This window comes from Clupea harengus, chromosome 1, assembly GCF_900700415.2.
Source record: "Clupea harengus chromosome 1, Ch_v2.0.2, whole genome shotgun sequence".
In the NCBI taxonomy this organism is placed as follows: domain Eukaryota; kingdom Metazoa; phylum Chordata; class Actinopteri; order Clupeiformes; family Clupeidae; genus Clupea; species Clupea harengus.
The window spans coordinates 505,001-526,921 of record NC_045152.1 but is presented as its reverse complement, the minus strand read 5'-3'; the positions used below and the strand labels follow the sequence as shown (position 1 = coordinate 526,921).

General features: G+C 46.6%; 1 protein-coding gene, 1 long non-coding RNA gene and 2 other non-coding genes across 4 annotated transcripts in view; 3 read left to right on the top strand and 1 right to left on the bottom strand.

Moving 5' to 3' along the window:
• The first annotated feature begins 3,809 nt into the window (after window positions 1-3,809).
• Window positions 3,810-4,960, top strand: LOC105897694. Its single transcript, XR_001162271.2, has 3 exons — window positions 3,810-3,933; window positions 4,406-4,443; window positions 4,657-4,960. It is a non-coding gene; the product is annotated as an uncharacterized LOC105897694 (long non-coding RNA).
• LOC116222738 lies at window positions 4,246-4,335 on the top strand. Its single transcript, XR_004164768.1, has one exon. It is a non-coding gene; the product is annotated as a small nucleolar RNA SNORD88 (small nucleolar RNA).
• LOC116222737 lies at window positions 4,493-4,581 on the top strand. Its single transcript, XR_004164767.1, has one exon. It is a non-coding gene; the product is annotated as a small nucleolar RNA SNORD88 (small nucleolar RNA).
• Window positions 4,961-9,756: 4,796 nt separating the features above from the next.
• shank1 (SH3 and multiple ankyrin repeat domains 1) overlaps window positions 9,757-21,921 on the bottom strand; it is an 89,427-nt gene continuing 77,262 nt past the window's right edge. Inside the window, exons 20-30 of the mRNA XM_042709165.1 lie at window positions 20,669-20,677; window positions 19,089-19,115; window positions 18,221-18,277; window positions 17,486-17,607; window positions 16,898-17,018; window positions 15,345-15,682; window positions 14,428-15,246; window positions 13,360-14,250; window positions 11,867-13,167; window positions 10,096-10,902; window positions 9,757-9,854 (exon numbers count right to left, since the gene is read on the bottom strand). Coding sequence (XP_042565099.1) covers window positions 10,101-10,902; window positions 11,867-13,167; window positions 13,360-14,250; window positions 14,428-15,246; window positions 15,345-15,682; window positions 16,898-17,018; window positions 17,486-17,607; window positions 18,221-18,277; window positions 19,089-19,115; window positions 20,669-20,677 — 4,487 coding nt within the window. The 3' untranslated portion in view covers window positions 9,757-9,854; window positions 10,096-10,100. The remainder of the gene's footprint in view (window positions 9,855-10,095; window positions 10,903-11,866; window positions 13,168-13,359; window positions 14,251-14,427; window positions 15,247-15,344; window positions 15,683-16,897; window positions 17,019-17,485; window positions 17,608-18,220; window positions 18,278-19,088; window positions 19,116-20,668; window positions 20,678-21,921) is intronic.

Below are 21,921 nucleotides of genomic sequence, written 5' to 3'. Positions count from 1 at the left end.
ACTTGTCTTCTTGCTGAGTTGTGCACCGGGGCCTCCCACTTCTCTTTCTACTCTGGTTAGAGCCCGTTTGTGCTGTTCTCTGAAGGGAGTAGTACACACCGTTGTAGGAAATGTTCAGTTTCTTCGCCATTTTTCGCATGGAATAGCCTTCATTTCTAAGAACAAGAATAGACTGGCGAGTTTCACATGAAAGTTCTCTTTTTCTGGCCATTTTGAGAGTATAATCGAACCCACAAATGTGATGCTCCAGATACTCAACTAGCTCAAAGGAAGGCCTGTTTTATAGCTTCTCTCACCAGCAAAACAGTTTTCAGCTGTGCTAACATAATTGCACAAGGGTTTTCAAGGTTTTCTAATCATCCAGTAGTCTTCTAAGGCGATTAGCAAACACAATGTACCATTAGAACACTGGAGTGATAGTTGCTGGAAATGGGCCTCTATACACCTATGTAGATATTTCATTAAAAACCAGACGTTTCCACCTAGAATAGTCAGTTACCACATTAACAATGTATAGAGTGTATTTCTGATTCATTTAATGTTATCTTCATTGAAAAAAACAGTGCTTTTCTTTGAAAAATAGGGACATTTCTAAGTGACCCCAAACTTTTGAACGGTAGTGTATACGTAGACATTACTTCGTACTAGTCATAGTATGTTTAGGCCTATTCAAATGAGGACGTCACAGGTAAGGAGGCCTATTCAAATGAGGAGGTAAGGAGTTCTGCATTTGTATATAGAAAAACACATTTGTAAATTGTTGCATATTTGCAGATCATGGTCTGTACATTTACAAATCATTTTTTCTCTCCATACCTATTATTTTGCCCTATCGGTACTTTCACAATAGATCACTCTATTTTCTGTAACATACTGTACCCCCTAGTTTACAGGCTAACCAGATATGTGTTTGTCAAAAGCTCACAAACCCATAAGAAAGACTATATGGTCAACATGCACATCTCTGCATCTGAGAAACCTCTCTGTAATGCTTCTCTGGCTCTCCAACGAGACTGGTGAAAAGAGACCCTTGAGGACTATATGTCCCAAAATAGATGAGAAAGGTTGAATTCCAAGTAGTTGTTTCATTATACATGATAACAAAAACATCTGATTCCAGTTATTACATTGTGATATGATGTGCTTTTCGCCTCACTTTTATTTAACAAAAAAACCCTCTTAAAAACCCTATTGCAATTAAGACAGAAAACAGCCACATAATGGCTTTAAAGACAGTAAAAAGACTGTGCACCACCACTTCCCCTGTGTTACAAACCTTCCTGACTTTCTTCTGGTGACCACATTTTTAAGTGAAGCAACCCCCAACAAGAGACCACCACCACACAAGCTTCAGCTATTGGTTATGCCATTTCCTTTCTTGACAAAATTAAACATGAACTCTGCATCCCTGCCTCCTGTCACATCGAATAATCTAACAAAACATTCATGAATCACTCAAGTAACTTCAACATATCACACGATTATGGACAGTTGGGCAGTGGTCGCAGACATGTCTCCGTACTGTAGCAGTCACTAAGTTACCTGTTATATTTGCACAGGTCTTGGTCTCCCCTCTGCTTCCACTCTTAATTTCTTCTCATACCAAAATGGTTGGAAAGAATCCTGTAAAGTGTGGTCAACGGTGTTCATTCCCACAAACGTTGGTCAGATCCATCTTGCAAAAATGCACTGGAATAGGTTAGCTAGTGGTTATCTAGCAAAGGATAACTTAGAACAAGGGTTCTCAAAATCAAATTACCCGGGGGCCTATGAACGTCCAGTCTGGTCATTGGGGGGCCAGATTTTTTGGATCTGTTGGCTTTTATACTGTAGATACCACTTTTGAGTGTGGCAAATTTACCATGTGTGATCAGTCGTACAATGGTTAGTGTTGTTGAATAACAAGTAGCTGACCTGGGTTTCAATTCCTGGGCGATGCCAGATGCTCTTTGGATAAAGGTGTTTGTTATAGTTGCATTTTTGGATGACTTACATATACAGCAGTAATAGTGGGATAATGTCTTCATCGACAACTACATCTATATTTTTCCTTCATACATGCACATTTCAAAGCAAATGCTGTACTGCACCACTTTTGTATAGTTGGTAACAAGGCTGCAAACAAACAAAACAAAGCAGAAAACTGAATAAAGTTTCAGCAAAAATCAGAAATATTTTATAAAATAAATGTAATTATAAAAATATATATTTCAAGTGTATAATTTTATTTGTCTGTCAAAATACAGCATCTTTCCATCTATAGTGATCTAAAATTAATAGTTTGCTGATACGCTGATCATTGATGGTGCACCGTCTGTTGTTATTCCTCAGAGCGACTTCCATGACAGACCAGCATGCTCAATTGCGTCACACAGTTGCTCAAATAGATACATCCTTAGCTGTGGTACGGCCTTGCATTGTTTTTACACAAAGTAATTCCTCTGTCACTTCAAACTGGTTGTTAACACCGCAGACAAAAGTCGCTAGCTGAGTATTATCATTTATGTCAGTGCTCTCATCCAGAGCCACAGAATACGCACCTAAACTTTTGCCTTTGACACACAGCTACATTTATTTTTTCAGATAATGACTGCCGAAGACATTCCTCCAAAACACGTCTTTTTAATGATTTTGTTGCCATTTCGTGACTTTTGCTAAGAAAAAATTGTTCACGCAAATAGAACTTTAAGGTTTCAGGTGCTGCGTAGCAAGCCTTTACTTGCTAACTTTTAGTTGTTAAATGACTGGACTACTTGCGGAACGATATAAAAGGTGTTAATTAGAAGCGCAAAACCATAGACATATATATATATGTATATGCGCAAAACCTGTTGCCAATGGCAGCGGTAAACGGTGGGGTGGCCCATTCAAAGCAATGGAGCTTTTTGCCACATTCTAAGGAGCCGGCTGGCCGGATGAAATCGCTTGACGGGCCGGATCTGGCCTGTGGGCCAGGAGTCTGAGATCCCTGACTAACGTAAACAGGCTAGACCTGGCACTGCCAGCAAGCTAACAATAACCTTCTTAGCTTGCACTAGCTCATGCAGAACAAATAAAGTTTGAAAATACGCCAATAAATAAACAATAATTTAAAAAAAGATTTCCTCAACTAGACCGAAAAAATGTATAGCCAGCAAAATGTAGGTTAAACAAATGATGTTGGTTGTCTTATGTTTCTTGCTATGTTGAAGAAGTTTCCACAGCTCTCCTCAGTCGCCACTCTCATCAACAAGTGAGAAATGGCTGATTAACGAAAGCAAGTGATTGGTGGGAGTTTTGTGTCATTGAAGTAATGGGCAAAAATATCTATGGTAGTGAAACAGTGATTCACCAAAGTTAATCTTTTCACCTGTGTGAGGGTGGCGCTGTGTGTCACATATTGTAATACTAATAGTTGAATTCAGGAGAACAACGTTGTTTGATTTCGTCTTCGATTGTTACCTAGAATAAAGACATGGGCCTTTATGAAGGATGATAGTTGAGAACTGCTGCTGTCTGTGTATGATAATTAATACGCATTTAGCCTTTTATCAGCATTGTAACATCATTGTAATACATCAAAAGTACTCATTGTACATTTAATTCTTAACGACAACTGCAAAGGATATTACAAATGCTTTGCTCCAGCTCGGTCCACTTTAACAATCTTTTTTAAACGTTTTGTGAATTTTAATGCATCAAGATCAAGCGTACGTGTACATTGGATATATATTTATTTCAATACGCAGGGTAATATAACATGTAGCCTACGTCATTCCATGAACGGGCATTTTGGTAATGAAAAAAAATGGATTTTCCAATCTCGGCATTTAAAATAAACCAGGCGATAACTGGGCCTACCAAAAGGTCCTTCGAGTAGAATGGTATAAATATGACCCGTTTCCTCGTGGTCGGTCTCATTGAATGTAGGAAGTGTGTCGGTGCGGGCAGATGGTAAGTAGCGGAAATGATACAGCTGTCGGTGTAGGGCTTAACTAAAATGAGAAATGTTATTTTACTTGCATCGGCTAACGCTAGCTTTCTTCGGTATGTTGCTCGAAGTATTTAATCCGAGTTTACACAGGGCCACTGTTTTGAAACCACACTGCCGATATCAAGTTAAGGCTGTTAGCGAAAAGCAGCACGTGCTTTAAACAAGCATATCTTGCATTTAAACTATACTGACACAGAATTGGCTAGTTTTACTCCTTGACAGTAATACATAGGTCAGATTGCAAATTGACGTCAACTGGTTAAGTCTGTACTGGTCTCTTATGATGCATTGCACTGGGCTCTGAAATATCTTTGGCGATAACGTGCTGCTCTGCTACTGACATGGCAGAGTCTGAGGAGACTACTGGTGTCTTCATGTCCTGTGTGAAGTGTGTTATTTTTTGGTCTAATGGGTTCCTTATATTATTTACAGCTTGCAGTGCCGCCACCGAAGGCGTCCAAGTTTCACAGGTTAGTTTCTTTGATTTCCGATATCAGTACAACAAAACTAATGTTAAACAGCCTTCAATGATGTCTTGCACTGGGCTCTGACTGTTAGTGGGGAAAACGTGCGACTCCGCTCTTGACATGGCGGATTCTGAGGCGGCTGTGAATTGTAGACTACCTCTTGGTATTCATCAGCTATGTGGGTTTGTTTCTCAAAGTTGTTGTATTCTCTTTCAGATGAATGTTTGAGATTCTCAACAGGAGGGCGGCAGTCAACAAGATCGGTGAATTTGTATTCGTTTCAAAATGGTGACCTGTTTAAAGTATGACAAATGTGTGCATGTTTCTGTAATGTAAGATGTTGGCATTTTAGTGTATCGTTAGTAGCTCATTGTGGGCTCAGCTAAATGTGATTGTGCTAACAACTGTGTCAAGTTGGACTTTGTATTTTATGTGGTGTGGAAGTTGGCTTTTTGCTGTGTATATACACATGTTGCTGTAAGACACATAATTCTGTGCAAAATAAATTACTTTAAAATTATGTCGTTGCTTTGTAATGTATGGGGAGATGGGACATGTTTTTAAGGGTTTTAATTTGCCACAAAGTGTATGATTTCCCAAGTGGTTGGTTTGCGTCCAATTCTGTAAGGCATGCAAAACTTGAGACAAAAATCTAAATTCCAAGGCATCACTTTTGTACTGTATTCTGTGCCTTGAAGAATGTGTTTGTAGACTAGATATTGCTGTCATGTTACTCAACAGCTATGCACTTGAGACAAAGCGTTCAAAGTATGCATGGGCATTTGGGGAAATGTGTCCTTATTAGCCTTGTGGTTAGTTTAGAAAGTTCCATTTTAAGAGGGGCAAAATTGATTGGACTATTGGGTATAAATAAATTCCATTCTTCCAGAAATACTACATGGTTTCATTGATTCACATTGAACCACGTGAGTTGCGCATGGCTTCCAAAGTTATAATGAATATAACCACATGATTGGATGGCTCAAGTCACAAATACTGAGGTCACGGTAGTGTGAAGATTAATAGTCAAACATAACCTTTGCAGGGACAACAGCAGGCTTAATCTATGTGACCAAGTGAGTGGGGTTGGTAAAGAAATGTCCTTAGGTGTGTGTGGTCCCCCACACAAGTTTCTTCCTGGTATTCAAGTCTGGCAGGTCAACTACAAGGTGATCAAATCTGTAATGTGTAAACTAACTAGGCTAGATGTGCATATGATTTCAAAGAGCCCTTGGGGACTACTGTTTGAGATCACTGTGGTCAATTAAACTATACTTGTAATATAACATTAACAAACCAGAAAATCAGTTATTTACTAGTTGAGTACACAGTATTGCAACTCCCGAAGTGAAATGATGGGTTCCCTGGGGGGTGGGGGAGAGCAGACTCATCTGGAAGCATCACACTGTAACAAGTCACACAGAATTATTCCTGCATCTTTATTATAACTAATAATTTATTCATATCTTAAAACATTTTTAGTTCTTATATATGCTTATATGAATGTGTGTATATGTAGATCACATATACATATATAGTCTGTAAATAATCTCTCTTCATATTTCATTTTTTTCTTTAAAGGAAACAAAAAAAAGATGCTTTCTACACCTCCTGGCCAGACATCTCATTCATTCCACATTGCTTTCCTCCTTCCTCAACCTTGTGCGCTAGGCACAGACCACAGAAGTAACCCTACGCCCTTTACCAATGAAGGTGGCCCAGTCAGAATCTCTTTCCATGCGGATGGGTACAGCAAAACTTCACAGTGGGATGGAGCAGGTAATAGAGCCAGGCATGGGCCGACGAGTCTCTGAGGCGTTTGGGTCTCCCTCACAGGAGGTGGCAGTGAGCGGTTGTGTCAAAGGACAAGGGGGGGCTTGGGAGGCGAGGCAACTACTGAGCAACACAAAGCCATGGGGGCGAGGGAGACTTGGGGGGGGCGCTAGCCGCAGAGAAGGAGCGGGGCAGATTGTGTAGAAAGCATTCTGGATAAATAACAAATCGACTGTATCTTTTTTTTTCTTCTCCATGTTTAAACAGTAGCTGGAAGACAGAGATTGTTTAGAACTTTTTGAATTCTTTCTTCTTCTCTTTTTTTTTTTAGTAGTAGGATTAGGATGATCACGTGTTTCACTGTCCTTGCTGTCATCACATTGAGAAACCAGCTTGCAAGAATAAAAAATGGTGAGGAAACGAATCCTCAATTCCACTTTCAGCACGGTGGACAAAACAAATTCTTTAGTGGTTTTTGGTTGACAAAAGAATTCCACTGATGAGTGAGAAGGCTAGAAGATTGAAGTTCATGCTAAGCACATCATAAAATCTCACTTAAAAATAATGAAAGAAGAAAAGGAACCGGAGGATGTATCCAAAGGTATGGTTTCTGGAAAAGATACAGAGAGAGGCATGAAAAGATCCATGGATGAGGAGGAATGGCACCAACAGAGCAGACATGGGTTAAGCTGAATGGAGTGTGGAGATGGAGGAGCCCTTTGTATTGATTTCAGCAGCTGTGAGTGAAGTGGATGGGAGAGAGAGAGAGCGAGAGAGAGAGAGAGACGGAGAGGCAGAGCACCAACAGGATGAGACATGGGACATTTCAGACACTACCCAAAACCAAAACAAATAAAACATGCAGCCCTTCTCACCATCTTTTTGTTTTTGTCCGTATATCCCTGCCAGTGATAGTCGCTGCATTAAGAACACATCAACAGGTATTTGAAATTTGAAGAGCTCTACATTTTGATTGACATAAGTAAGAGGTGGCAGAGGAGTCCAAAACGAGCACCTCCTTTATTATTTATAATGTAGGACACCATTATTAGTGTTTGAGGAAATGTCATTTTCAGTGCATTTGCCCACTAACACAAATGGAAATAAAGATGTGAATATTGAGTTGCCAAGATGGAGCAGTAAGCAATGTTCAGCAGTCAGCTTTCTTCCCAGAAAGCCACACCACATAAAATCTCTGCCATGGGCGTTGCCATGGACAACACAGTGGGATTTGGAAAACAAAAGGGGGAAAAAAGACAATAGATAAAGGTGATAACAGCGAGAACAGTGATATTAATGGCAGCAATAATAACAATAATTTTCTATATCAATAGCAGTACTCCATACTCTTTTTTTCAAAGTTTAAAAATTGTTAGAATAACCATTGTCGTATTAAAACAGATGTGAGTGCGCATCCCTTTGCAACCTTCCTCTCCCTCCTTTGCTTCTGTAGAAAAAGTGCTGTCTGGAGGGTCCTGGGGGTAGGAGAGGAACTGGAGGGGAAAGAGAGAGATTTAGGCAGTTTGGACTCTTTCCTCCTCCCCCTACCCCTCTTCATCTCTCATGTTGTTCCTAATGGGACTGTGACCCCACTCCCACCCCCATGGTAGCATTGGAGTTGTTGGTATAGCAGTCAGTCAGTTGAGTTCCTCAGTTTCTTGTAAAAAGGTTGACAATTCTTATAATATATTTTTGTACAATGTTACATCTCTGGTATCATCTTACAGAATTGATTTTTCAATGTCCATGTCAGTGATGATTCATACAGACATTTAAGGTGTCCCATTATTTCTAATACATACAAAAGGTTGATTGTGTATGTGAGCGTGTGTGTAAGTTTGCGTGGAAGGTTTTGTTTAATTGTTCTGTACATTTGGTGTCTGTGTTCACTGTAAGAATGTGTTTGTGTGAGTGTGTGTGTGTGTGTGTGTGTGTGTGTATATGTGATCTACTGTTGGTCTGGGCACTTATTTTTGCTACAGATTTGAAATACAGTGACCAGTCTATATATATATAGGTATATATATATGTGTGTGTATATATATACATGTATATATATATATATATATATATAATATTTATATGTTTATATGTCATTGTAAGATGATTGAGAAGCTGTAGCGAAATACAACAGAACCCAGAGGTCTCTCTGTGGACACCAAGTCCCCCCACTGGTGAGGTAAGAACAAATAAATCAATCATGCTGACTCCTACAAAACACATCTCCACCAATCACATTCACACTATTACAAACGGGGGGATGGGACAAAGGAAGGATTGGGCTCTTTTCCAAACTGCTGGGATCACCTGGCAACCTGGCTGCTGGGAGGAGTTCCACCACGGATGCAATGCAAACTTCGGCCCAGCCCACGGCTTTCCCAGGGCACACCAGAGTGCGAAGCGAGCCAACCTACTACAAGTGCATGCGTAAGTGCCACCGATTAAAAGTCTGTTACTCTAAGGTCTTCACCGATCTAACACACACACACACACACACACACATATTTCAGCAGTCATACTTCTAGCTAAGGTAGGCCTCCCACCGTCACAGGATGGATTGGCTTAGCAAACCATCATAGCCTAGGTAGATGGTCTGTGCACTTCTCTGTCTGTTACGACATGGAGAGTTCAGGCCATCTGCCATTACATACGTTGGCACACAGTAATGAAAGCCCCTGATAATCTCCTGCGGGCGACACGGCTCTACTAATCAGAAAGCAAATGCTGTACAAATCGCCCATCACAACCAGTCCTACTGAAGACTCTAGCCAATAGTGTTTCTTCACTGAGCTTCGATGATTTGAATTAAGCTCAGAGTTTCATTTGCAGTAGAGATGGCTCTTTTGAAAACTGACCCAGAGGCTAAATAAAGCTAAATCGAGCGGGAAAAGAGACATGCAGACAGGCCTAGCCTGGTTGTCATCACCGTCTCGACACTCTGAATTGCTTGTTCCAATTCACAACAAAAGGTTAAAAGAAAAAAGCTTACGGATAGTTGATTGTTTCGGTTATTTTTGGCTCTTTTTCATCAACTTGTCTGCTATTTTGGTCAAGATGAGTTACTTTGTTCATTCATTTCATTCAGGATATTTGACTTAGTGAGTGTGCTTGTATAATTATGTGCATGTCAGTGTGTGTGAGTGTGTGTGTGTGTGTGTGTGTGTGTGTGTGTGTGTGTGGTGTACATTTGTGTGTTTACTGTATATGTGGTGTTGTCAGGCACGTGCTTGTCAGTGTGTTTGCACACCTCTGGGTGTATTTGAGTGTATACCCTGGGCATATTCACATATATTTATCTTCAGCCCTTTAACCATCCATTTCGCAGTTGTGATTCAAGTCTGTTGATGGTGAAGTCCTTCCGCTCTAGGCCGTACCATTTGAAAATGCACCTTTGATAGCAGCAGTGGTTGAGTCTCCTTTTCTTGCCTCTGATTTCCTTTTCCTTCTTTCTTTCTCAATCTCTCTCTCTCTCACACACACACATACACACACACACAGACACACACACACACACACACACACACACACACACTTTCGTAGTCCTTTTTTCTCCTCCTCCTCAGCTTCTCATTCCCTCGTCCCTCGTCTGTCCGTCACGGCGGGGAGAGAGAGCAGAGATACGGAAGGGACTACTGGAGAGCCTTCAAAAGAGAACAAGGAAAAGCAGGGTTTGAGTTTGAAATGCTGTACCTCTTTATCTCCATCTCTGTTCCTCTCTTTGCATGTGCTCTCTCTCTCTCTCTCTCTCTCTCTCTCTCTCTCTCTGTTAACCTAAGGCTTTCCAACACTATGGTGCAAACATCAATCATGCATTAACATGGCCCATCTGCACTATCGTTCCCTCTCTGGCTGTCTCTCTGTCTCTATCAGTTTATCTCTCACCTCTCTCACCTGTCCATCACTCTGCGTAGCGCCCTCTCAATGTTCATGCGGTGTCCCACACGCGTCACACCCAAGTCCAGGTAGTCCTCCTTCGTGAGGGAGGGCAAGTGCGTCCCGTCGATCTCGTTGTCCAGGAACCGCTCGCGGTGTTCAGCCAGGTTCAGGTAGCCCAGCCAGTCGGCCACGTCATACTTGGTCCAGTAGGGCAGCGGCTTGGAGGCGAAGGGCTTGGAAGGCGAGGGGGGCGGCAGGTGCGGGTAGCTGAGGCAGGTGGGGGGCGCTATGGAGTGCAGCGGCGGCGATGACACCCCCGAGAGGAAGTGCGTGGGGGAAAGCGAGCGCGAGACCACCAGCGCGGCGTTGGCGGCGGGCGGCGCCCCCGAGGGGGCAAACAAGGGTGGCGAGGGGGAGAAGTAGGGGTCTCCCAGCGGATTGGCGGGAGAGGGTGGCGTGATGGAGCCGCGCAGGTCATACAGGCTGCTGTAGAGCGGCGTGGTGGGGAGGAGGGGCAGTGATGAGGGCCGCGGCGGGCCCAGCTTGGGCCGTTCGGAGGGGGGAGATGAGCGGGCTGGGGGCCCGCCGGCGCTGATGCATATCAGCCTTGCGCGACTCCCGGCTGGGGATGAACTGAAACTCCAGCGCTTTGGTGCGATAGACGGGCCGGTGCTTGGGCGAGGTGGGGTAAGGGGAGTAGGCGCTGGGGGAGACAGGGGAGTGGGAGCGGGGGGCTGGGGCCGGCTGGGAGGAGCTAGTGGCGGAGGGGGGCTGGGGGGAGGGCGAGCGTGACCAGCTGGAGTAGTGACCGGCCTGGGAACCAGAGGTGGGGGAGGGGGCCAGGGAGGGATGGGAGTGCGAGAGGGGAGAGGGGGGAGGGGGAGCGGACGGAAGGAGGGCTCAGGGCAGCCGTGGAGTCCTCGGAGAACCTGACAGGAAGGAGCAGAAGAGGAGTGTGAGACAGGCAGAGCTGGAGAGGACAGAGACTAAAGTAAAAGTGTGCTCTGTGTCTGGGCACGTTACCTGTTTCTGGGTGATTGACACACACACAGACAGATGTTGGGGATGGTTAAGCGCACATACAGAGTTGGCGGGGAGGGAGAACACAGACAGAGAGGCAGAGTTTAAACACAGACACAACAAAAACCCTCCACTGCAGAATACACAAACCTTACCAACAAACAAAGCTCACATTTACAGCAGCTGACACAATAATAAACAAACTAAATGACTCAATAGAGGAACTATTTTCATATCACAGAAGCGGGGCTACGGTAAACCTTAGAACATGAAAATAAAGACAGAATGATGGTGTCATTATGTGCAAACAGCGGGCATAACAATAACATATTACTAATACCATTTGTTTAGGACAGTAGGCTAATATTTGTGTCTATTTTCAGTGCAAACTCGAGTGTTTCCAGTGACTTTAATTCATTATTAAACTGACATCATTGAAAGTCACACTATCCTGAAGTATACAGGGCTGAAATATTTTTAAATAAAGAGATGAGGCCAAATGAGTCCCATAAGATGCCAAGGACCTGAGCTTGGGATACATTTCTGGTGCTAAGTGTGAATACAAAGTCCTTCTGTCTTTTAGCCCTGCTCCAAAAACCACTGTAACTGCCCTCAGAAGCTAGGGATACATCAAAGACCTCAATAGCCTTGAAAGGCACTAGTGTGGACACGCTTCTCTTGCTCTCACAAAGCACAATAAACATAAACAAGTACATAAACAAGTACATAAACAAGTACATAAACAAGCCAAACTGACCTGTGACCTCTGAGCGACCTCTGGCTGCCCCAGCTCTCCACGCCTTTGTTCCTCTCGTGCAGCTTGCTGCTCAGCTCGTTGAGGATGCTGGCCCTCATGCCGGACATGGGCGGGTGCAGCTTGCGCCCCTCGATGTAGCTCTGCACCCCTCCCTCCTCCCTGCCTGCGGAGGCTGCCGCCTGTGTCCCGTCCCCCCACGCGGATTTCATCTCAGGAGTGCGGGGTCTCTCGTAGTACATCATGGAGGGCCGGCTCAGGTTCTGCGCCTCCCGAATCCGGTAGGCGTCCTCCTCCGCCTGCCGCTCTGCCGCCTCCGCTTCTTCCTCCTCCTCCTCCTCCGGATGCTGTTCGCGCCGCCGGTAGGCCGCGGGTGCCGTGCTGGTCTGCCGGCGGGTCACACCATCGCGGTAACGCTGCACTTTGGGATAGGTGGAGACGGCGGAGCCACTGGCAGCGGAGGTGGTGGCCGAGCTGGTAGCCGTCATAGCGTTGTGCATCTCAAAGGTCTGTCCATCCAGGTAGCTCATGTAGGACTCGAGCAGGTCGGCGCTGGCCCTGTCGCCCTCCCCAGGGAGCACTCCTCCGCCCCGCTCCAGGCGCTCGGCGCGGCTCAGGGCCAGGATGCTGTCCAGGTGGTGATCGCTGCTGCTGCGACTGTCCAGCTCCTCGATGCCCGAGTCCACCACCGTCTCCTGCGACTCGCCAGTCTTGGAGGAGGCGGCGGCCAGCTGGGGAGACCGGTGGTCCGACGCCCTGCGGAGCCCGCCGCCCGTGGCTACCGTGGAGACGGTGGCGGTGCGCTCGCTCTGGGCCGTGCTGGTCACGGAGGCGGCGGGAGCGACAGGCGAGACTCCCCGGTGGGCAGAGGAGGGTGCAGGTGATGGGCTTCGGTAGGCAGGGGGTGGAGGCACTGTGCTGATGGAGTGTGGTGGAGGGGTGGGCGAAGAGGCACGTCCCGCCATGTGGGTGCTGTTGTACAGGTGGGGCTGCTGCGTCTGGGAGAGGCTGTAGGGCCGGTGATGGTGATAGGCGGAGGCCGAGGTGGGCGGAGGAGGTGGGGAGACGCTGGGAGGGGGAGGCGGACCAGACGGCTGCAGGGCCGAGGAAGAGGTGTGTGAGACTCTGGCGTGGGACGGGGAGGATGGGGGCTGGGTGTGGGGAGAGGAGGGCGACGGGGCTGACTGAGTCAGGTTGGCCACCTCACTGTCGTAGGAGGTGAGGCTGGAGGTGGTGGAGTCCCCGGCCTGGGGGGAGGGCAGGGGCGTGTGCTGGGAGTAGCCAGTCAGGATGTAGGACTCCTTCTGGGGAGGTGGGGGTGGTGGAGGTGGCGGAGGGGGTGGTGGGGGAGGGGGCTGGGGGACATTGTACTGCTGCTGCTGCTGATGCTGTTGAAGCTGCTGCTGTTGAAGCTGCTGCTGCTGAAGCTGCTGTTGACGCTGATGCTGCTGCTGAAGCTGCTGAAGCTGTTGTCGCGACACCATGCTGTTGGCTACCAGACTGGCGTAGGCGCTCATGCCGCTCGACGGAATGCCTCGGTCGAAGCTGTTGGCGAACTCCAGCGGTGGCGGCAGAGGGTCGGCGAACACAAACTCGTCATCGGCATCCACTGAGGGAGCGGGGGGCGGCAAGACCATGATGCCCTGAGCCACCGGCAGCAGCGGTGCCCCGTTCACCCCCTCCTGCTCCTCCTCCTCCCCCAGGGGTGGCGTGGGTCTGGACGGTCGTAGCTGGTGGGGAGGGGGGGTAAGAGAAAGGATGTAGGAGCCCGCCTCACTTTCCATACGCAGGAAGGAGGGCCGTCGAGGCTGCTGGGATGCCTGCTGCTGCTGCTGCTGCTGGGAAGGTGGTGTCTGTGCTCGCTGCGCCCTCTCCATGTCTCTCTCCCTCTCCCGGGACCTCTCCCTTTGGCGTTCCCGCTCACGCTCCTTGTGGCTAGGCTGGTAGTGCTGCTGGGCCTGGTAGTGGTGTGTGTGGACCGTCTTATCTTCTGAGAAGCGAACTCTCAATCCTTCTCGAGGCGCAGCTCCTCCTCCTCCTCCTCCACCTCCTGCCGGACCGCTCGTGTCCCTGTCTCGTTCCGCCCCGACCTCCTCGTCTTCCCACCGAAGGATCCTGGGAGAAGGTGGCCGTGTGGAAGTAGTGGCTGCCAGCGAGGAGGAGGTGACCAGGTAGGAGGAGGTGCCCGAGATGTTGGAGGGCGCCGAGGAAGACGGGTTGGAGACCATGGAGGAGGAGTACGCCCCCACGTTGGACAAGCTGCCGGGGAAAATGGGTGCTCTGCACCTCCGGTCGTCCGGTCTCGCCGCATGCGGCCCATCGTCCTGAGGCACGTTCCCGGGCAGCCAGGGCCAAGCCCCAGCGGGACGAGGGGTCCAGGACCTTTCCTGTCAGTGGGTGGATGAAAGTGGTGGTAGCAGCTTGTTGCTGTTGCAGCTGTTGCTGTTGTTGCTGCAGCTGCTGCTGCTGTTGCTGTTGAGTCCGAGGCCGGCGCCATAGAAGTCTGCCGGGGACTGACTTGGGCTGGTAGTTCTCCCAGCTGTGCCGTGGTCGAGTACTCAGGCAGCCCGAAGGCCGGGGGCATTGCTGGGGCTTGGTGGATGAAGGTGTCGCCCGAGAACATTGCCCTCGTCGATGGACTTAGATGGGCGCAGGCGAGGAGAAGGCTGGGTGCCGAGCTGCTGCTGCTGCTGCTGTTGAGAGCTGCTGACCCTTCCTCCAGCTCCCCCTGCTACTTCTCCCTCGATGTCCTCCTCAGCGGAGAGGAAGAAGGAGGCGCTCCTCCTGCGGGCCTCGTGGAAGCGCTCACGGTCTCGTCGGGCCGCCCCCACGATGGCCGCGCCAAACTGGCTGGTGAAGTCCATACTGTCCTGCGCTCGAATGGAGGGGCAGGGACGGGGGCAAAGGCCGGTGGCATCGACGGGGCGGCGGAGGCCGGGGTGGAGGGGGGCGCAGGCGGGTGATGGCCGGGGGGTTAGGGTTAGAGCTGTCGGCATCTGCTGAAGAGGAAGGTGGGGTTCAGCCTCCACGCTGCTGCCCTGGCTGCTACGGCCGCTGCTGCTGGTGGAGGGCGCCTTGACGATGATGGTGGGGATGGGGATTGAGCTCTTCTCCACCGAGCCCTTTGCCCCAGCGCGGCCAGCTGGCCTGCACGCATGTCCTCCACCTTGGACTTGCTTGACCAGAGGGCCTTCCCCCGCCGGGCACCACCCTTCGGAACGCCACCGCCGCCGCCGCCTGCCCCTGCTCCCGCCCCGCCCCCCCCTGCTCCCGACATCACCCCGCCTCGCTGCTCCCCGGGCCCCCGTTGTGCCTGGCTCTGGGCACTCTGCATCTGCTGCTGAGGCATCACTGTGGCGATGCTTGTCGGGGGCACAGCGTTGCTATAACCCCTCCTCAAGCCTGCTGCCTTAGCACCACCCATGCCCATGCCAGCAGCCCCGGCCCCCGACGCCCCAGCCTCCCCAGGGTAGCCAAGCACCTTGCGGGAGGCGGTCCTGGTAGGAGCCTGGTGGGCATAGGAGGCGGTGTGGTCGGGCTGTGGAGCTCCGCCACCCCTCTCCCTGCCACTGTGGCCGAGGGGCACGGACTGTTGGTAGAGCTGGTAGTGGGTGGAGGTGGCAGTGGACTGGGACACGGACACAGCGGACGGCTGCTGGGATGTCTTGCCCCTCCAGCCGAGAGGCGGAGCCGAGGAGAAGGGGGGCTCGGGTGGAGCCGTGGTGGGGGGTGGGGGGATGTCGTCTGAGCCGGGGACGGACAAGCTGCGAGCGAACTTCACGCCCGGAGGATGGAGGGACTGCTTCTCCTCCTCGACCCCTATGCGGAGAGAAGGAGAGATGAAAGAGGGGTGAAGGAAGGGAGGGGAGGCAGGGGCAGAAAGAGAGGGAGGGAGGGAGGAGTGAAGTCGTCGGAGTAGTGGATTCAGTGAAGGATGGCTGAGGTAATGAAGGGGGGGGTGGATTCAACCTAGAGGAAACAGAGGAGATAATGATGGGAGAGAACAAGCCCACATGATGGACAGAGGAGTCTGGGAACAGATGACATGACAGGGAGAGAGGATTTACATGAGGTGGAAATGGGAGCTTGTGACAAGGAAGGTACCAGGGAGGTAGGCATGCAGAATATGAGGAGGTGGATTCTAACTGTGATTCTGAAATGATTGACACAAGAACACATGCCACATCAGGGTACAAGTGAGAGTGTCCATTGAGAAGTTGATCTGTCTGCCTGGTCATGTTCAAAAGATGTGCTTTCATCTTAAGTGAAGTCGTGAGAATGATATCTCACAAGTACCTTTATCAACACTATAATTTCCATCAAATGCTGCTCACAGTACTTGTGTTAAGCCTTTTTTTATAATTTGCCCGTACATGAAATGGTCCCCTACTACAGTTCAGACCCAACACGGACATTTAATGCGTGGTCAAGGGGAGCTGCATACCTTCTCTTGTCTAAATGAATCAGCTTATTCTACCCCTACACACAACGAATGGCACTGTCAATTGTCAGTCACTAACATGCACAGGTGCACATAGACACACAAACTCATACGCACATTAAACGTAGATTTCACTCTGCTGAAGCTTAAGACTATAGCAAAACAGATAATCCCACAATCTATCCTTTTAAGTGCTCGATGTTCTAATAATAATAATAATGAATTTAATTTATAGCGCACTCTACATTCACCTGAATTTTAGAGTGCCACAGTACATAGTAAGAACCTAGTTAAAAACAACCTATAATAAAATTAATTTAAAAAGTAAGAAACGCCTTTCTGAATAAAAAGGTTTTTAGGCCAGTCTTAAAACAGTCCAGTGTCTGTGTTGCCCTTAGGTGGTCAGGGAGGCCGTTCCACAGGCTCAGCGCTGCCGAGCAAAGGCCCGGTCGCCCATATGTTCCATAGCTAGCAAGCCACACTATTACAAAGAGAAAGAGTCTAGGTGACTGAAGGTTGTGCAGACAAAGGCTTAAGGTTGGGGGGGACGAACAGACAGGCAGACAGACAGCTGGAAGGTCGGACAGTCTCACCGACGGACTTCTGTCGCAGCATACCGTGAGGAGGGCCATGGCCAGAGGCAAACTGCCCCCGGTCATAACCAAGCCCCGCCCCCGACGACATCATCCCCATCCCCGACTGATCATAATTTGGCTGCATAGGAGAGCGAGAGAAACAGGGAAACAGGGAACACACCACAGACAGAGATACATTAGGTGCTGAAAATCAGTAGTTGGCATCAGGCTACTTAAATATAATTTTACCCAGATGCGAATTACTGCTACCTTGTGGTGAATATTTGCCCATAAAATTATATGGAGAGTTTATGAATATGCATACAGATAAGAGGAGTGAGACGAGCAATAAATAAGTTTGGTCTGTGTTTGTGTTTACACACTGTTCATGTGATATGGAAAAGCTTGAGTATCCTGGAAGGATAAACACACACTCACATACATTATGCACTTTGAATGAAACATCCACACACACACATACACAACCACACACATACAAATAGATAGCACAGCAGTGATATATACACATATACAGTACACTACATGTACACATTATACACCATACCATACATGTATCTCTCTCTCTATATATAGACATATATAGGCACACCTCATGGCCGTAAAAGCTGCGGCCTCGTTCTCTTTTTGACCCCTGAGCCCGCACCCTGGCCCTCCTTCATTGGTGCTGATGGTCTGTTGAGCTGCCGCCAAAATTTCATCCAGTTTATCTGAGGAAGAGACATTGAGAGAAAGTGACTCTCTAGATTTCATCCAGTTTATCTGAGCAAGAGACATTGAGAGAAAGTGACTCTCTAGATTTCATCCAGTTTATCTGAGCAAGAGACATTGAGAGAAAGTGACTCTCTAGATTTCATCCAGTTTATCTGAGGAAGAGACATTGAGAGAAAGTGACTCTCTAGATTTCATCCAGTTTATCTGAGCAAGAGACATTGAGAGAAAGTGACTCTCTAGATTTCATCCAGTTTATCTGAGCAAGAGACATTGAGAGAAAGTGACTCTCTAGATTTCATCCAGTTTATCTGAGGAAGAGACATTGAGAGAAAGTGACTCTCTAGATTTCATCCAGTTTATCTGAGCAAGAGACATTGAGAGAAAGTGACTCTCTAGATTTCATCCAGTTTATCTGAGCAAGAGACATTGAGAGAAAGTGACTCTCTAGATTTCACACAAACACAAAAGGATGCCTACAAAGAACTGTTTTGCTAAATGCAGGAGCTTCTTTTTTTGAGAATGCAATCTAGTTCAGGGACTGGGGCTGTTTGGGAAACTAGTCCAACACCACACAGCTGCAGGAACACAGGCAGGCAGACAGACTCTTACTCAAAGCCATCTGATAGACTGTCCTCTTCTTCTCGGTGACTTGAGAGGATTCGAACTCTACAAAAAAAAAAAAAAGCAAGGGTGCAACAAGTTAACAGGTTGTCTGCAGAAAATATGTAGTCATACTATCATCCAGTGTCCTGTGTGTCAACATGGCAAGCATTGTTAGTCTGTTAACGAGGACTGTGGAGTTTCTGACTAAAACTGGTGAGCTGATTAGCTGACAGACTTGCTTTGGACACATCACATCATTTATTTTGATGTTTATGTATATATTTGATTCCTACTACCTTGCTGCTATAACACCTGAATTTCCCTCACGGGATTAATACAAGTTTATCTTATCTTATCTTATCTTATCAAAAGCACAGCTGGCACTAATAACAGCTGGCTAACTTGGTAACTGATTTATTTCAGCAATATATCTGGAGATGTTCTCCTGTGGCCTGGGTTGCTAGTGAGAACAACAGGTGTGTTCATCCTTTGACAATGAAACATCTCAATTAAATTCAGGAATTCAGGACAAAAACTATCTATCTACAAAAAAGCATTCTTTAAACACTGGTTATTAAAAACATGGTCACTTCAGCATCTGTATTTGTCACTTTGATATCCGATTACTCTTCTTTGTTGAATGAATGTTTTTTACAGTACAGTCATCTGTATACCTCTCACATGCCTCTTGTTAAAGGAATGTGTTAGGCTAGCACATTATTAAAACAGCGCCATGTTGCTTACAGTTATGTGGATGACCACATTCATCACATCTTGTGTTTTCAGCAGCTGTGTTTGTGTTTGTGTGTAGGTGTGGGTGTGGTGGGTTAATGCATAGACTGCCCAGAGCTGAAGATGATGTTGGTCACTGTACCTGATTTTTTTTTCCATGGCGTAGCAGCTGTGAACACGAGAAGAGACGAGACAGAGCTCAGTAATACACAGGCCAGCGCACACCACTGAAGATATGTGTGCTCCTATTAGACCTATATACCTTAATAACAATCATGTGGCTGCTCTCACTAGGTCCATTACAGTATGTTTAATCTCACTCCGTTACCACTGGCACTGCAAAACAACAATCAAACTCCTACACACACACACACACACACGCACACACACACACACACACACACACACACACACACACACACACACACACACACACACACACACACACACACACACACACACTCTGTACTGTGGCAAACACACACCATCCACCACTGTCTCTAAGCATACACAGAAACTCATACATCTCTCTGTGTTTTCCTTAAGCACATGCATAAAAACAACTAAAACTAAGATGAAAACTAACGGTTTTGAGACATTTTCATGAACTGAAATAAAATAATAAACAAAGTGTAAATATAAAACTAAATTAAACGAATAATGATTGCTAAAAAAAATTATAAAAATATAAAAAGAAAAGACAAGAAAATATTGTCGTTTGAAGACAGCGGTTGTTGTTTCCATTCAAGGTGGCAGGTGTCACACTCCCAAACTTTTGTAGACAGTGTGTAGCTATAGCCGACAACCTTAAGATGGCGATATAGCGCATCACTCAGGACCTACACTTGCTAACTAATAGTAAGCCTTATTGAAGAAGTCAAATATGTCAGGGAGGAAATGTGTGAGACCTCTATGGGACTATTTAAAATTGAATTGTGAAAGCGGTAAACTGGTAAACTCATGTACCAGTGTCTGTGGCGTAGAATTCAAAGGGAAAAATCCCACAAAATCTTAAAGTTTACCTTAAAATCTTAAAGTTCAAAGTTACCATAGACGAGAATACATTATCCATGAAAAATGATGTAGCGAGACAGAGTGCGAATCAGAAATGCAACGTTTTTAAAAAAAATAACGTTTTTGTAAGTTCACATGTGAGGATTTTGACTATACTGGGCTGCATTTTCTGAAAGTATCCTTGACTAAACACCGTGGCAACCGTGGAGAGAAACTGTTTGATATGATGGTCTCTTTATCATTTAACTAAAGTAGTTGTTTAACAATGCTTTCGGGAAACGCACCCCTGTTAGGGTTGACATGTCATATGGTTTGCCTGAAGTAAATGGTTGAAATATTGAATCATATTATTGCCTAGCATGGAAGGACGGGGTGTCATTTGATTGGCTGTTGAGCACAAATATCAACAACCTTTTGTGAAACTGAAACTGAATGGTGGACTGCATCTTTAACAAATGCATTGAATAGTGAAGTTTAGTCTTCATGCCGCACTAGTCCTTGTCAACTTTTGTCCTTAATTTAAATTGCTGAAACTGAAACTATAATAAACTAAAATGATATAGAAATGAGTCCATCAAATAAAAACTAAACTGAAACTAATGAAACTATTGGTGAAACTTACTAAAACAAAATACAATATTATCAAAATAAAAACACACACACACACACACACACACACACACACACACACACACACACACAGCTCACCTCTGTCCACTGTTTGGTGTTAGCAGGGATAGACAAGAGAGAAGGGTCAAAGGTCAACGAGCGTTAGTTGTTAGAACACAGCACATATGGAACACAAGAGTGCAGGGAAGGGTTTTAAGAGCCACCAGTGAGGGGGTGTATAAATATGAGTAATGTAATATTTATGTGTCTGTTTGTATGTGTGTGTGTGTGTGTGTGAGTCAGAGTGTGTGTGGCGTGTGAATGTGTGCGCGCGCTAGTGCCCATGCTTATGTGCTTGCGTGACTAAGTGCTTCACAGTTATAACAAGCATGACGAATGTCTTTATCAAGGAGGAGAGTTTGAGCTGCATTGATTATCAGATGAGCCTCTTGTTGGATCCTTAATGCTTCCAGGGTGCGTGAGCGAGTTGAGCGAGTTGGTGGAAGTCCTTGGGGGCTCAGTCTGGTGACTAATCACCAGCACGGATAAAGACCAACAAGCCTGTCACGTGTGAATATCTCAAAAGAAACAACAACAGATCGCAAACAAATATCCAACCCAGTGAGTAGCGATTTGAATAAATACCCCCACAAAAAAGGCTGAAACAAGCTAGTTTGTGTTCCTGTGGCTAAATTGTTGGAGCAACTGGTATAGCAAGGTGACAACAGCACCAGTATCGTGTGCTTGATACATAGAGAGCACAAACATACTGATTAAAATGTGAATCTGTCCTGTAAGTTGCTTTGGATAAAAGTGTCTGCTAAATGAATTCAATGTTTGTGGGGAAAATGTAAATAAGTCAAATAATTAATGAAGTGATTAAAACAAAAGCGCTCCGGTCACCATCTGCGTGGAGAGGCCATGGAGAGGTGAGCCGGGACACTGCAGCAGGTGTAGAGGTGAGCGCGCTCTGGAAAACGCCAAAACTGAGCCCTGAGTGCTGCAGTCAGCATATGGCCAAGCCCGAAGGCCCCCGGGGAGGATGTCCGCATGGATCAATCCTCTCCCAGCTCGGGGGCATCAGCCATAATTGATTTCTTACTTCTTGTGTTTTTGACGTGAAAAGGCCTAACAGCTGTACCAGCTTCCTGCTTCCGAGGTGACAGCTTTCGTTTGAATATGCACAAATGCTGGCGCTGTTTTAACAACTTGTTTTGTTTTGTCGTATAACCTACCTTCACCGAGCAGCACATAACAAATATGAATATATATTCTGGAGAACAAAGCAATATTATTATATGCAATATTTCTTCATGACTGGTCCTTACAAAGCCTATAATGTTTTACAATCA